Raw genomic sequence first — 12,702 nt, forward strand, 5'->3', positions numbered from 1 at the left:
TGCACATGCACACACATATTTTGGAAAGCTTCTTAAGCCAGCTGTATGTGTGCCAGATGACAAAGGAATGTTGGAGTTAAGGAAAACAGCAGACTATGGCAGAAGCTTCCACACAATCGCAACAAGAGTTTACTCGTTCGTACTGGGGGGGCGCTTTGTTTTTGCCTCCATCATGACTGGAAAGGTGAGCATCTACAGGATCTGCCTTGTTGTCACCAGTGTCACAACAGTTTTTGTCTTACCTGACAATGACAACTGTTTTCATGATTTTAGCAGTGTGATTTTGGGTGTGCGAAGTGTGGACAAATATGGTGACGCTCAGATTTGTTTAATTATATTATTCATTATTATTCATGTTTTTTTTAATCAGGACACAGAGCGCATGATACACGTGTCTGTGAATGGAGGAGAACTATGGAACATAGCTCAGCTTCCTGCAGTCAACCATGAGCAGTTTTATTCCATTCTGGCAGCCAATGAAAACATGATATTTATGCACGTGGATGACCCGGAAGGTCAGAACCATACTGCTAATAAATAATTTTGATAAAATACGAATGAAATAACATCAAGTTATTACATCAGAGCAATAGTGAAAATAATTCTAATTAGTATAATTTAGTATCCAAATATTGTGTTTGTATGTGTCACCCAGACTCTGGAATTGGAACAATCTATGTGTCTGATGACAGAGGAACTGTGTTCTCCAAGTCTCTGGAGCGCCATCTCTACACCACCACAGGAAGTGACACTGACTTCACCACCATTACTTCACTCAGGGGCGTTTACATGACCAGCGTGCTCACAGAGGGTAAGCCAATGCACTTTATTACATTGTGGAAAGTAGAGTAAGTAGAGAAAGTAGACAGCTTTATGCAGGGTCCATGAAACATATGAACATATGAACAAACATGCAAAGTGTGTGGGGACTTTCTAGTCCCCTCCAAAATGGAAGTATTTTTCCAAAAGAAATTGACAACATTGAAGATTGGGTTAATTCAACAGACTAGATTATTTTTGTATTAAATTGTGTGAAAGAGGACCGCTTTCCTTTTCAAATTTGTTTTTTTCAGTTTGCGGGCCATCAAGTGAATGCTGAAGAAACCTGTAATGTTATACTGTAACTATAGGCCATTTTGGTCAGTCAGGATCCTGAAGCCTGTAATTTGCTGAACAGGCACAGTAATTATTAGAATTAGACAGTGGAGTACAGACCTCTGCCAATTCTGAAAAATGATGTCTGACTAATTTGAACGCCCAAAGAAATTGTGTGTCAAGCAATATCAAATTAGTTATATAGGTGGTGGTAATGCTATTCATAAGGCCACACCGGAACTTTTTCCACTGGAGTTCCATCTGCTGGGTCTGTTGGGTCACTGCCTCACTTAGCCTCAATACAAGCAGACTGTAATATGAAAGTAAATGATTTGATCATGGCAAAATTTTATCATCGTGACCACTACCCCTCTAACAATGGAGATCGCAGTTGTTTTTTTAAATGTAATCCTGCCGATTGACAAGCTAAAAAGCCATGTCATTCAAAACCTCACACTATTGTGCTTTGTGGAGGTAGTAATATGTTTTAAAAAGAATGTTCTAAATTTTTTGGAGCAGTTTGTAGTTTATTGTAATTAATGGAAGTAAACATGGATAATAACTTGCTTCTATGCAGACGGAGCAGTGGAAACCATGATCACCTTCGACCAAGGAGCGCAATGGCAGACACTGCGTCGACCGCAAAACAGCCCTTGTGACACTGAGACCTCCACTAACAGGCCAAATAGAGTGAGACATAACTAAATGATCCTTACATCGCCCTTATAATACACACATGCACACAATTAGTCACGTTCCCCTTATTCTTGTCTTTACAGTGTAGACTCCACATCCACGCCACCTACAGCACTGCCATGAAGATGAATGTCCCCATGCTGCCACTCTCCCAGCCAAGTGCAGTGGGCCTTATTCTTGCTCATGGTATCAAAAGCACAGAGAACTTACTGAATAATATTTCTTGTATGGTTTTCCATAACCTGTTCCTCTCTTCAGGCAGCGTGGGGGATGCTGAGTCCGCTGTCATGCCTGACGTCTATGTGTCTGACGATGGTGGCTACTCGTGGTTGCTGTCCCTTACAGGTCCTCATCATTATGCTATATTAGACTCAGGGGCTCTTCTTGTGGCTGTGGAGCACACCAACTTACCTGTCAATCAAATCAAGTGAGTATAAATTTAGTGTAGCAATTTTACTCATAAGTAGTATGTGTGAATTAAGGTCTGTCTCCATTCAATGCAGGTTTTCCACTGATGAAGGACGGTGCTGGCGTACTTATAACTTCACCAGTGACCGCTTCCACTTCAGCGGTATGGACAGTGAGCCGGGCTCCCGCTCCTTGAATGTCAGTTTGTGGGGGTACAGGAACGACTTTACCAAATGGGTCGTGATCACCATCGACTTCAGGAATCTCCTCACCCGAGACTGTGAGTGATTATGTGAGAAGTCTGAGTAAGAAGGTAGTTGGGTTTGAGCAAGACTGACTATCAGGGTTGGGCATTGTTTGAATTTGAGCGATTCCGGTTTCAAACGATTCTCAATTCAGATTCTTTTAGGGGGCTGGGTCAAAAAAGGTCGCATTGGTTTAAATAAGGGGTGTCCAAATTATAAACATAAATTTTCTTAGCAGCCTAAAATGAACATTTGACTCAGGGTTTTCTATAACCAATATCAAACCTATAAACTAACACAATTGACTTCATATTCATTAATTGTTTCAGCTAAAAGTTAGATCTAGCATTGTTAAAATCCTAATTTGCGACTTTTTTATCACATCAAAATGGTTTATATGTCCAAGTTTTAACTTGACTTCCTGTTTTAAGCATTAAACCTTTTATTTTGAAGGGTACGCACCAGAACTCAACATTTTGGCACAAAAGGTAACTTCACACGACGCCGGTGAAAACAAAAGTAAAACGCGACGGCAAGAAAAAGAGTGATGAATGGAACCAAATGCTCTGTAAAACGTTGATTCCTTTATCTACACTAATGAGGCACAAGGGTGGTCTTTGTGATACTGTGAGATAATATTTATGTGAAATGTGTCCCAATTCATTGTGATGTAAAGTTGCTAGTTTGACCTTTGGTAAAGTTTTACCTCAATGTTAAGCTTGTAATGCGACTATTTCTACTTTATTTCCAGTATGGTAAAATAATGTATATTTTATTTTTGTGTCTGTCATCAGCTCTTATGTTGGTTTGAAGACTAAAATGAACGTTAAAAACCATCAGTGCAAGAGTGCAACCAACCAACTACCAACTGTCTATGCCAACTCAATGTTGGCATAGACATTTATTGTTTCACACTCACCCAATTGACTTCACTGAAGTTCCGCGCGGTGTAGGCCGAGGCTCGCAGTGGGAGGGAGCACGTCAGACTTTAACACATCGCGAAGGCCTGCTTTGCACAATACAATTTTATTCCAAGTGTTGCACTGATTATCAATTATTTTAACAAAGCTAAGAAACACTTGTTCGCTGCCGCCGTTGGGCACAAGCACGTCTTTGTGCGCGTCTTTTCGCCACTTCTTCTTCGGGGGTTGGTAGACTGTAGGCATTGAAACTGGGAACCGAAATCTTTTAATTTGAACGATTCCGGGAGAACCGGAATGTTAGTACCGGTTTCAGTCGGTTCTCGATACCCAACCCTACTGATTATACACTCCATGTGAACATGCAGGTAATGACGAGGACTACGTGCCGTGGTTGGCTCACTCTGCTGACCCTGACAGCTCCGATGATGGCTGCGTGTTAGGCTACAAGGAGACCTTCCTACGTTTGAGGAAAGACTCTGCGTGCTGGAATGGGAGGAAGTTCAGTGGCAGGCAGCGTCTGTCTCCTTGTGCTTGTACACTGGACGATTATCAATGGTATTGTATGTCCCATCTATGGACAAAGTTATTTTTTAGCTTGGGTGTTTATTATTCCAAAAATGACACATAAATTACAGAATATAGTCGTCTTCTCTTATCACCCCTTGTTGACGCTAGTACAGTTATGTCGTCTCTAGTTTTTTTTGTGTGTTTGTTTGGTTTTTTTTTTATTTTTTTTTTCTGAGGATGCTAATCATGATGTCTTACACCACACTTAATGTGCTGTGGAACCGTGGTTGAGAATCACTGCTTTAGAGCACATTTAACTCTCCTTTGTCTCATAGTGACTTTGGATACTTCCGACCTGAGAACAGCTCGGAGTGCGTGGAGCAGGAGGAGATGAAGGGCCATCCTCTAGAGTTTTGTCTCAATGGAACCACTGAAGAACTGCAGACCAGTGGGTGAGTATCACTTGCTCCTTTTTTTATTTATTGATTTATTTTTTAACAACAAAACAAAAAGGTAATAGCATAATTAAAAAACTGCAGTTCTAGTTGCAAAACATGAGTTGTTTCTTACAATAAGGACAATACCAGACCTTCACAGAAGGTATCCATTGTGCTCCGTTGCGTTTTGCCTTTAATTTGTTTAATTGACCTCCATTTAAGTTACCGGAAGATTCCAGGAGACCTGTGTTCTGGTGGATTCCAGCCAGTCAGAAAGGAGACTGACCTGAGGAGGAGGTGCACCAGTGATGCTCTTAATCCATTTTCTCTGGTTGGTGCCACACATTTTAAATATTCAGACAGACTGGAAATCGAAATACTGTAATGTCTTATCTTCAGCACATACAACATCATCCTGCACTTGTCTTGTGACACTGCTATGTACCGTATTTCCTCAGATAGCCCTCTTCACGCTAATAAGACAACCTGCCTCAATGAATTATTACCAAATGGACACTGTGATGACCTTTTTAGTTTAGATTCATTTTTTTCTGGCTGATTTGTACAAATACAATTTATTTCCTAATATTGATAGATTTTTACAATATATCAAAGTAAATGTTACATGTATATTGTAATGTTTTAATTATAATTTGTGAAAAAAATAAAACATTGTCAGAATTCACTTATAATTGCATCCCCTCAATTAAAAGTCTTCTCGTGAATGCCTGGTACTCGCTGCAGTAAAGTACGTAAATGCCATACCTCTAATACGGTACTATATGTCAACACTGCAGTTGAGGAAATAAAAGCCCCTGGTAACTAATTAAGGAACTACAGTATATTTTCTTAAGTCTGAGTTTACAATGGTAGTCAAAGTGCCATTAACAGTTTAATATTTACATCCTGTTCCTGTTTTTCTGTCAGACTGAAAGCGGCTCAGTAAATGCTGCAGTCATAGCCGTGGTTGTCATAGCCATGCTGCTGATAAGCACTGTCATGGGCGTCTGGGTAGTCAAGAAATATGTCTGTGGTGGACGGTCAGTGAGCTACATTTCTGATACAGGCCATTAAATAATGTTTTGCCATCTGTGTAATATGTGGCAGTGTCTTTATCAGATTCCTTGTGCACCGCTATTCTGTCATGAGGGAACATGCTGAAGCTAACAAAATAGAAGGCGTTGACGACGTTGACGCCCAGTACATGGAAACGGGAATAGCACAGTACGACGACGATTCAGATCAGGTATCTCAAACAGTGTGAAATTTCCCTTTTTTGGTGATAAGAACTTTTGAACTGTTCCCAAAAATGTTGTTATTTTTCCCACAGGACCTCTTGGAATAAGTTGGACATTGTAACCCCATTCAGTCTTTATTGATGCCTGAGCGGCGCACTCTTGCTTGTCCCACATGCTGATTAACATCTGCTTCTCAATTTCTGCTATCCCTGGTGGCTGGAGGACGCAACAGCAGTTGGCTGAATTATCCCATGGTTGAGGTTCCCACAAAGACAGACAAGACCACAGAGACAAACCAATGGAATGTGGAGGGGTAGGGAGTACAAACTCAGCACAGAACAAAAGAAAGGCTCAGAAGTCCCTGAAGAGCTTTTATTGTTTCTGTCAGGACGTTGGAGCGTCAAATCGTGCTCTCAGAGACGGCGTTTGGCATTTAACAATGCACTGCAGAGGAATTAGATATGTTTTATCTTACAGTGTTATGGAACAGTTAAGTAGAATATCACTACTGAAATAAGTCCTGAATATTTTTTGTTTATGTTTGGCATCTTCAAAATATTTTTGAATTCTGTACATTTAAAACTTGCCCATTAACACAGTCAATGTAGACATTTCATTTTGTAGTTCTAGCTAAACTGGGCTTATGTTTAAATACTGTTGTTCATATATTTACAGCTTGGATGTTTTCTGTGTTGTATTTTACAATTTTTTTTTTTATTTTTTTTTTTAGAAACAAGCACTTTGGATGTTATTAACATTTAAATGTCCGCTCCCACGGAGTCATGATTTTTCATTTTCGACTCTAGACAGTTTACCTTTATATATATATGTATATATATATGTGTATATATATATATATATATATATATATATATATGCTTCTGAAATAATCACATGGTGACACACTTTAGATGTCAGCCTTTTAATGCACACTGTTTGTGTCAAGTGTGGGGAGTAGCTGGACCCAAGAGCAAGCGGAGGCAGATGTAAAATGATGAACAGTTTATTGAGGAAAGGTTATGGAGGTGGTCCTGGATGTGTTGGCAGGCGGCGGTGTGGACAGGAGGCAGGCAGTGGACAGAACAGGCGGCTGGCTTGGTGGCAGGAATGATGTCGGTCAGGAACACAGGGGAGCACTGGGAACGAGAAGACACAAGAGGATGACACATAACAAGGGAAGCGAGGAACAGGATACCTTACTTGACATAAGGTGGGCCGTGGTACCGCTAGGAGAGGCTGCAATACTTAGGCGAGGATTTCCAGGAACAGGCAGGCTTATATACACCGGTGATGATGAGGCTGATTGAAGACAGGTGCTGAAAACAGAGAGGGGAGGGGGGAGAGAGAGGACACAAAGCGCCCTCCCGGCTCTAATAATGGAACTGCAGGGCAGTAGTATATGACAGTTTGCTTGTTTTATGGATGCTAAAACTACTACATATATTTTTCTTTCTTACAAAAAAAAAAGCACACTAAATGTCAGCAATATAGAGTAATAAAATAACATGTCATTGTCCAGTATTATGCGTAACAAATAGTTTGTTTAGTTGACTCTTATTCTCTAAAGTTTTTGAGTGACATATGTGAACCATACAATTCTAATGCTGATTAAATACATTGATGACATGATATCAAAAATACAAAGAAGAAGATGAATATTCTGGTATACTCCAGAAATATGTTGTAAAATTGCTCTTTCATTTAAGCGCATTTGGACAGTCAAGGTCAAAAGGTAACCGTGAATGAATTTATTTTTTCTATTTTTTTCTCAGCAGAACCAGTCATGTTACTGAAGTGAAATACAAGTATGAAATTTGGAATAAATGTTGAATTGCTCTACAATTGTTCTTAGTGGGTAGGAAAGGTGAAGCATCACCGATATTTTTCAATCCCCATTTTGTGCAGTGAAAACTAAAGACTTGAATTATTGCCAAAGCACTTTTATTGTTTCATTTTCTAATTGTAGAGTAAAATCCACGATAGCCCAGCAATTAACAAACATGAAGTTAATCCTAACTCAAAAACTTTACTTGAAATGTCTTTTTTGTAAAATACACCGATTTACTGTTATATTTTTTAAATATTTCCCCACATCAGTCAACGTGTGTCATTAAGATGGATGCAGGTAAAAAATTTTTTTGTTACGATACATACCCTTTATCCAGTATTTCTATGATACGGTATGTACTGTACATCTAATATTAGGAGCTGAAATTTAACGTACAGGCAAGGTTTGTTTCCTCGAACAGAAGATTAATATCACAGCAAATAAGCTATATACTGTAGAGCTGGCCTGATAGACAGGCATTTTCTCAAGGACAGTTTGTCAGGTATGAGAGCAGCTACACATGCTTGATGTCTCTTTGTATACTCAATAGCTATTTACTGGAGTTCATGATTAACACTTTTGCACTGTATCTACACATCTGTGAAAAAATAAATAAAAAAATGCGTTCTTGCCAATACGTACATATGGTACCATGACTGTCATTCATTTCTTGACATTGCTGTGGTATGACCAAGGAGGAAGAGTATTTGAAATAAAAGTATCACATAGCACAGATTCATTAACATTTTGTATGCATCTTTTTAATGAAATTATTGAATTAAATGTTATCTCTTTCACATTAATTTGTGCTCCGATTTTGTTTGGTCTGTCATAAATCGTGCATTAATGTAGTGAATGTATCAATCCATAAAGTGTTTTATTTAATCGGCTAATTTCCAGATGGGGCGGCACGGTGGATGACTGGTTAGAGTGTCAGCCTCACAGTTCTGAGGACCCGGGTTCAATCTCCGGTCCCGCCTGTGTGGAGTTTGCATGTTCTCCCCGTGCCTGCGTGGGTTTTCTCCGGGCACTCCGGTTTCCTCCCACATCCCCCAAAAAAATGCATGAATTGGAGACTCTAAATTGCCCGTAGGTGTGAATGGTTGTTTGTTTGTATGTGCTCTGCGATTGGCTGGCAACCAGTTCAGGGTGTACCCCGCCTCCTGCCCGATGATAGCTGGGATAGGCTCCAGCACGCCCGCGACCCTCGTGAGGAGAAGCGGCTCAGAAAATGGATGGATGGATGGAATTTCCAGATGGTCAAATTCTCTTACTGCGGTAATAAAGCTTTCTAATAAAGTACACAGTGTTGTTTGCCTGTCGTTGAAAGATTTTATATGCTTAATGTAATGTCTTGAGTGTAGGTCATTAAGGGTAAGCCCTGTTGTTAGCGGTTGTGACATCATCAAAGATGGATGCGCAAAAGACATTTCACATGAAAGTAAGGGGACATTTAAGCTTCATGTTGTTGGCTGAAGTTAGGGAGTCTGCTTGTCGAGTGCTTGAGTGTGAGTTGTAGCCGATCGCAGCTTTTGTATGAATGTGGATTCTGTTACCTAGTGATGGCAGTTTGACACAGGGCCTCTTCTGAAAGTAAATTCCTAACCTTGATGCCGATTAAAAAATATGAATTCAAATAATATAGTAGGACCAGAGGTGGGTCGGAACGCGCTACGTTTACTTCGTTGCATATAGTCAAGTAACATTTTGGATAAATTGTTCTTGTCAGGGCGGCACGGTGAACTGGTTAGAGCATCTGCCTCACAGTTCTGAGGAGCGAGGTTCAATCCCCGGCCCCGCCTGTGTGGAGTTTGCATGTTCTCCCCGTGCCTGCGTGGGTTTTCTCCGGGCACTCCGGTTTCCTCCCACATCCCAAAAACATGCATGGTAGGTTGATTGACAACTCTAAATTGGCCGTAGGTGTGAATGTGAGTGCGAACGGTTGTTTCTTTCTATGTGTCCTGCGATTGGCTGGCAACCAGTTCAGGGTGTACCCCGCCTCCTGCCCGATGATGGCTGGGTTAGGCTCCAGCACGCCCGCGACCCTAGTGAGGAGAAGTGGCCCAGAAAATGGATGGATGGATGGATGGATGGATGTTCTTGTCAGAGTAGTTTTAATGAAGCATACTTTTTACTTTTACTCAAGTATTTATGTTAAGCGGCAATGGTGGACAACTGTTTATCACATCTGCCTCACAGTTCTGAGGACCTGGGTTCAAATCTGGCCTCCCCTGTGTGGAGTTTACATGTTCTCCCTTGTGGGTTTTCTCCGGGTACTCTGGTTTCCTCCCACATCCCAAAAACATGCATGGTAGGTTGATTGAAGACTCTAAATTGCACGTAGGTGTGAATGTGAATGTGAATGGTTGTCTATATATGCCCTGCAATTGGCTGGCGACCAGTTCAGGGTGTATCCCGCCTCTCGCCCAGAGTCAGTTGGGATAAGCTCCAACACACCCGCGACCCTAGTGAGGAAAAGCGGTACAGAAAATTGATGGATTTATGTTAAGAAGAAACGGTACTTTTACTACGTTACAATAATTTACATGCCACTCGCTACTTTCATTTATCATTGAAAACTCTAAATTGCCCGTAGGTGTGAATGTGAGCGCGAATGGTTGTTTGTTTCTATGTGCCCTGCGATTGGCTGGCGACCAGTTCAGGGCGTAACCCGCCTCTCGCCCGAAGATAGCTAGAATAGTAGGATAGGCTCCTGCACGCCCGCAACCCTAGTGAGATTAAGCGGTACAGAAAATGGAAGGGTGGGTGGGTGCGCGATCATTTTTCATTTTCGACTTCCGCATGGGACGCGCTTGCTGATTACTACAGTGACGTTTGACTCAAGTTCACCAAAAAACATAAAAAAAAAGGTCACGTCAGCACACAAAGTCTTTGAGTGGGCTTCGCGCGCCAATCAAAGTGAGTCGTGACAGCTGCGCATGACTCGTGTTTACATTACAGGCTATGAAAAACAGCTTTAACATGCAGTGTAGTTTTGTCACTGTCCAAACTTGCATATTTCGGCCCACTTCTCTTGAGAAAACACCTTGCAGTAAGTTGCAGATGTTTTTGCTGTTGTTTTGGCTGTGCATACGGCAACATTAACACGACTTTATGGTCACAAGCAGAGTTTGGTAGAGTAGCCAAATATTGTACTCAAGTAAGAGTACTGTTACTTTAGAATAATATGACTCAAGTAAAAAGTAGTCCTCCAAATAATTACTTGAGTAAGAAAGAACTTACTAATTACTGAGTAACAAGTGAGTAACTTCTGTTTTTTAAATCAGAGTATGAATGTCAAAAAAATTTGAGAATTCATATATTGCTGAACAATATAAATCTAAAACAAAATCATTATGAAATAAAATGACTGAAATGACTGACTGAAACTGAAATAAACTTGAATGTGATTGACTTGGACTTGATGTTTACCTTGCTGCCTTGGCTAGGTCACAATTGCAAGAGAGACGTTCTGTTTTAACTGGTCTTTTACCTGGTTAATTAAAGCTTAAATAACAATAATAAAAAAAGAAATCTGGATGCACTCCCTTACAATTGGCAGGTGGCTCTGTTCAGAAGTAACAGATCACATTCAATCACATGTTCACATTTTATTTAGTTATATTTTATATAGTTATTTTACATTTCTGCTCTGATTGAAAAAGTAAATCAGAAGTTACTCACTAGTTACTCAATACTTGTAGTTTTTTCACTGAGTACTTTCTTACATTTAAGTAATTATTTGGAGGACTACTTTTTACTTGAGGCATATTATTCTAAAGTAATAATACTCTTACTTGAGTACAGTATTTGGCTACTCTACCCACCTCTGATGAGGACCATTAGACACGGCTAAAACCCTTCGAACCTTGGATTTATGTGCCCTTTGTGTAATATGATAATCTGCCCTTTTGCCACTGATTGAATGTCATCCCCTGGCGATTCCTTATATACAAATACAATGTTCTGTTTTCCGAATTAGTAATGTAAAAAGTTTCAAGCTTGATTTTTTTTTCTGTCCTTTTTCTCTCGAAGTTGTATCCCTCGCACGTTTCTGTATTTTATGATGGGCCTATTGTGTGTTTACAGCTGTCTGTATGAAATAGTAGGATAATGTTAGTTTTACATTTCAGCATTTTTTTTAAATGTTCACAGTACTATTGTTCACTAAGACTGTTTTTATGATGCATATTTGTTTATATATTGTGTACTTTTAAAATTAAAATAAAGGTTTTCTTTAACTATTTGCAAAGCCTCTAGCGTGAAACTTAATGTCTTCGTGTATTCAGTAAACGTCGTCAGTGGCCTGTTGCTTATTGCTGCCGTAAAGGCTTGTGGCTAAATTGTGGGCAATATATTTTTCATATTGTCATTGCAACGTTTTGCCTTATCCTTGGCTAACTCAGTCAGTGGAGCGGTGATCTAGTAATTTTGGGAGTTTGATTTCCATAACCTTGATTTTTTTTTCTTCATATCATTTTCATATTTATTTATGTAGGGTTAGGATAACATTATTCCTATACTGTCATCAGTTCCAAGCAGCAAAACACATTTTTATGTACGCAGGTTCTGTGTGAGCGACTATTTTCCAAATGTCGAGAAGTTGTGAGCAAAAATAACAACAAAACGGCTCAATTCAAAAAGTGTCGAAAAAATAATCTGCCTCGTGTTAGTGATCCCCATCCCACATAATGGCCATAATTAGACTAGCACTTCCAAACTATTCAAAATTCAGTTTTAGGCGTGTAGTGTGCGTGCGTGTGTGCGCTCGTCAAAGATGTTTTAAATCCGCTGCAGTCCTGCTTTTGGCCAGGAGAGGTCACTATCCATTTGAAACAATTGGTCCAACTGTTTCAATGCTTCACAGAGCCTCAATTTGGTAAGTGTTACCGCTCATGGTAATAAAGCGACTGAAGTGCATCAGCGACTGTTTTGTCCTTGATCACATCCGAGGGCATTCATTACAATATTATTCGGTACTTTTGATTAATGAAGCGCCTACAATCCCCAAATGATTAACACCAATGTTATAACTCAACTGTACAATTTAATCCAATGTTTTCCCACCTTTATTGAGCCAAGGCACCAATTTTACATGGGGGAAAAAAAATAAAATCACGGACCACCACCGAGGAAAAATGTCGTAAAAAGAATGAATATGTACTGAAAATAATGATTATTGTCTCAGTTTACTCCCCCTTTGTCTTAGGCAGTGTGAAATGTGGGCCGGTTTAATTAATCACACAGCTGCTGATATACTCGCAGGAAGCCATGACGTCCTTTCACTTAATTATCGAACAAATGAACTGGAATTGGATCATTTCT

At 40.0% G+C, this 12,702-nt stretch overlaps 1 protein-coding gene across 2 annotated transcripts in view; it reads left to right on the forward strand.

Moving 5' to 3' along the window:
- LOC133483871 (sortilin-like) overlaps positions 1-8,174 on the forward strand; it is a 20,782-nt gene extending 12,608 nt beyond the window's left edge. The window contains exons 8-20 of one of the 2 annotated variants that reach the window (XM_061785695.1): positions 57-184; positions 371-515; positions 656-811; positions 1,673-1,785; positions 1,875-1,977; positions 2,050-2,218; positions 2,295-2,479; positions 3,733-3,922; positions 4,210-4,326; positions 4,534-4,642; positions 5,239-5,351; positions 5,431-5,557; positions 5,642-8,174. In XM_061785695.1, coding sequence (XP_061641679.1) covers positions 57-184; positions 371-515; positions 656-811; positions 1,673-1,785; positions 1,875-1,977; positions 2,050-2,218; positions 2,295-2,479; positions 3,733-3,922; positions 4,210-4,326; positions 4,534-4,642; positions 5,239-5,351; positions 5,431-5,557; positions 5,642-5,656 — 1,670 coding nt within the window. In that variant the 3' untranslated portion in view covers positions 5,657-8,174. Of the gene's footprint in view, positions 1-56; positions 185-370; positions 516-655; positions 812-1,672; positions 1,786-1,874; positions 1,978-2,049; positions 2,219-2,294; positions 2,480-3,732; positions 3,923-4,209; positions 4,327-4,533; positions 4,643-5,238; positions 5,352-5,418; positions 5,558-5,641 lie in introns of both variants that reach the window. The other variant, XR_009790222.1, reaches the window with a different exon arrangement.
- The last annotated feature ends 4,528 nt before the right edge of the window (positions 8,175-12,702 follow it).

The sequence above is a fragment of the Phyllopteryx taeniolatus genome, chromosome 9 (genome assembly GCF_024500385.1).
Source record: "Phyllopteryx taeniolatus isolate TA_2022b chromosome 9, UOR_Ptae_1.2, whole genome shotgun sequence".
NCBI lineage: Eukaryota > Metazoa > Chordata > Actinopteri > Syngnathiformes > Syngnathidae > Phyllopteryx > Phyllopteryx taeniolatus.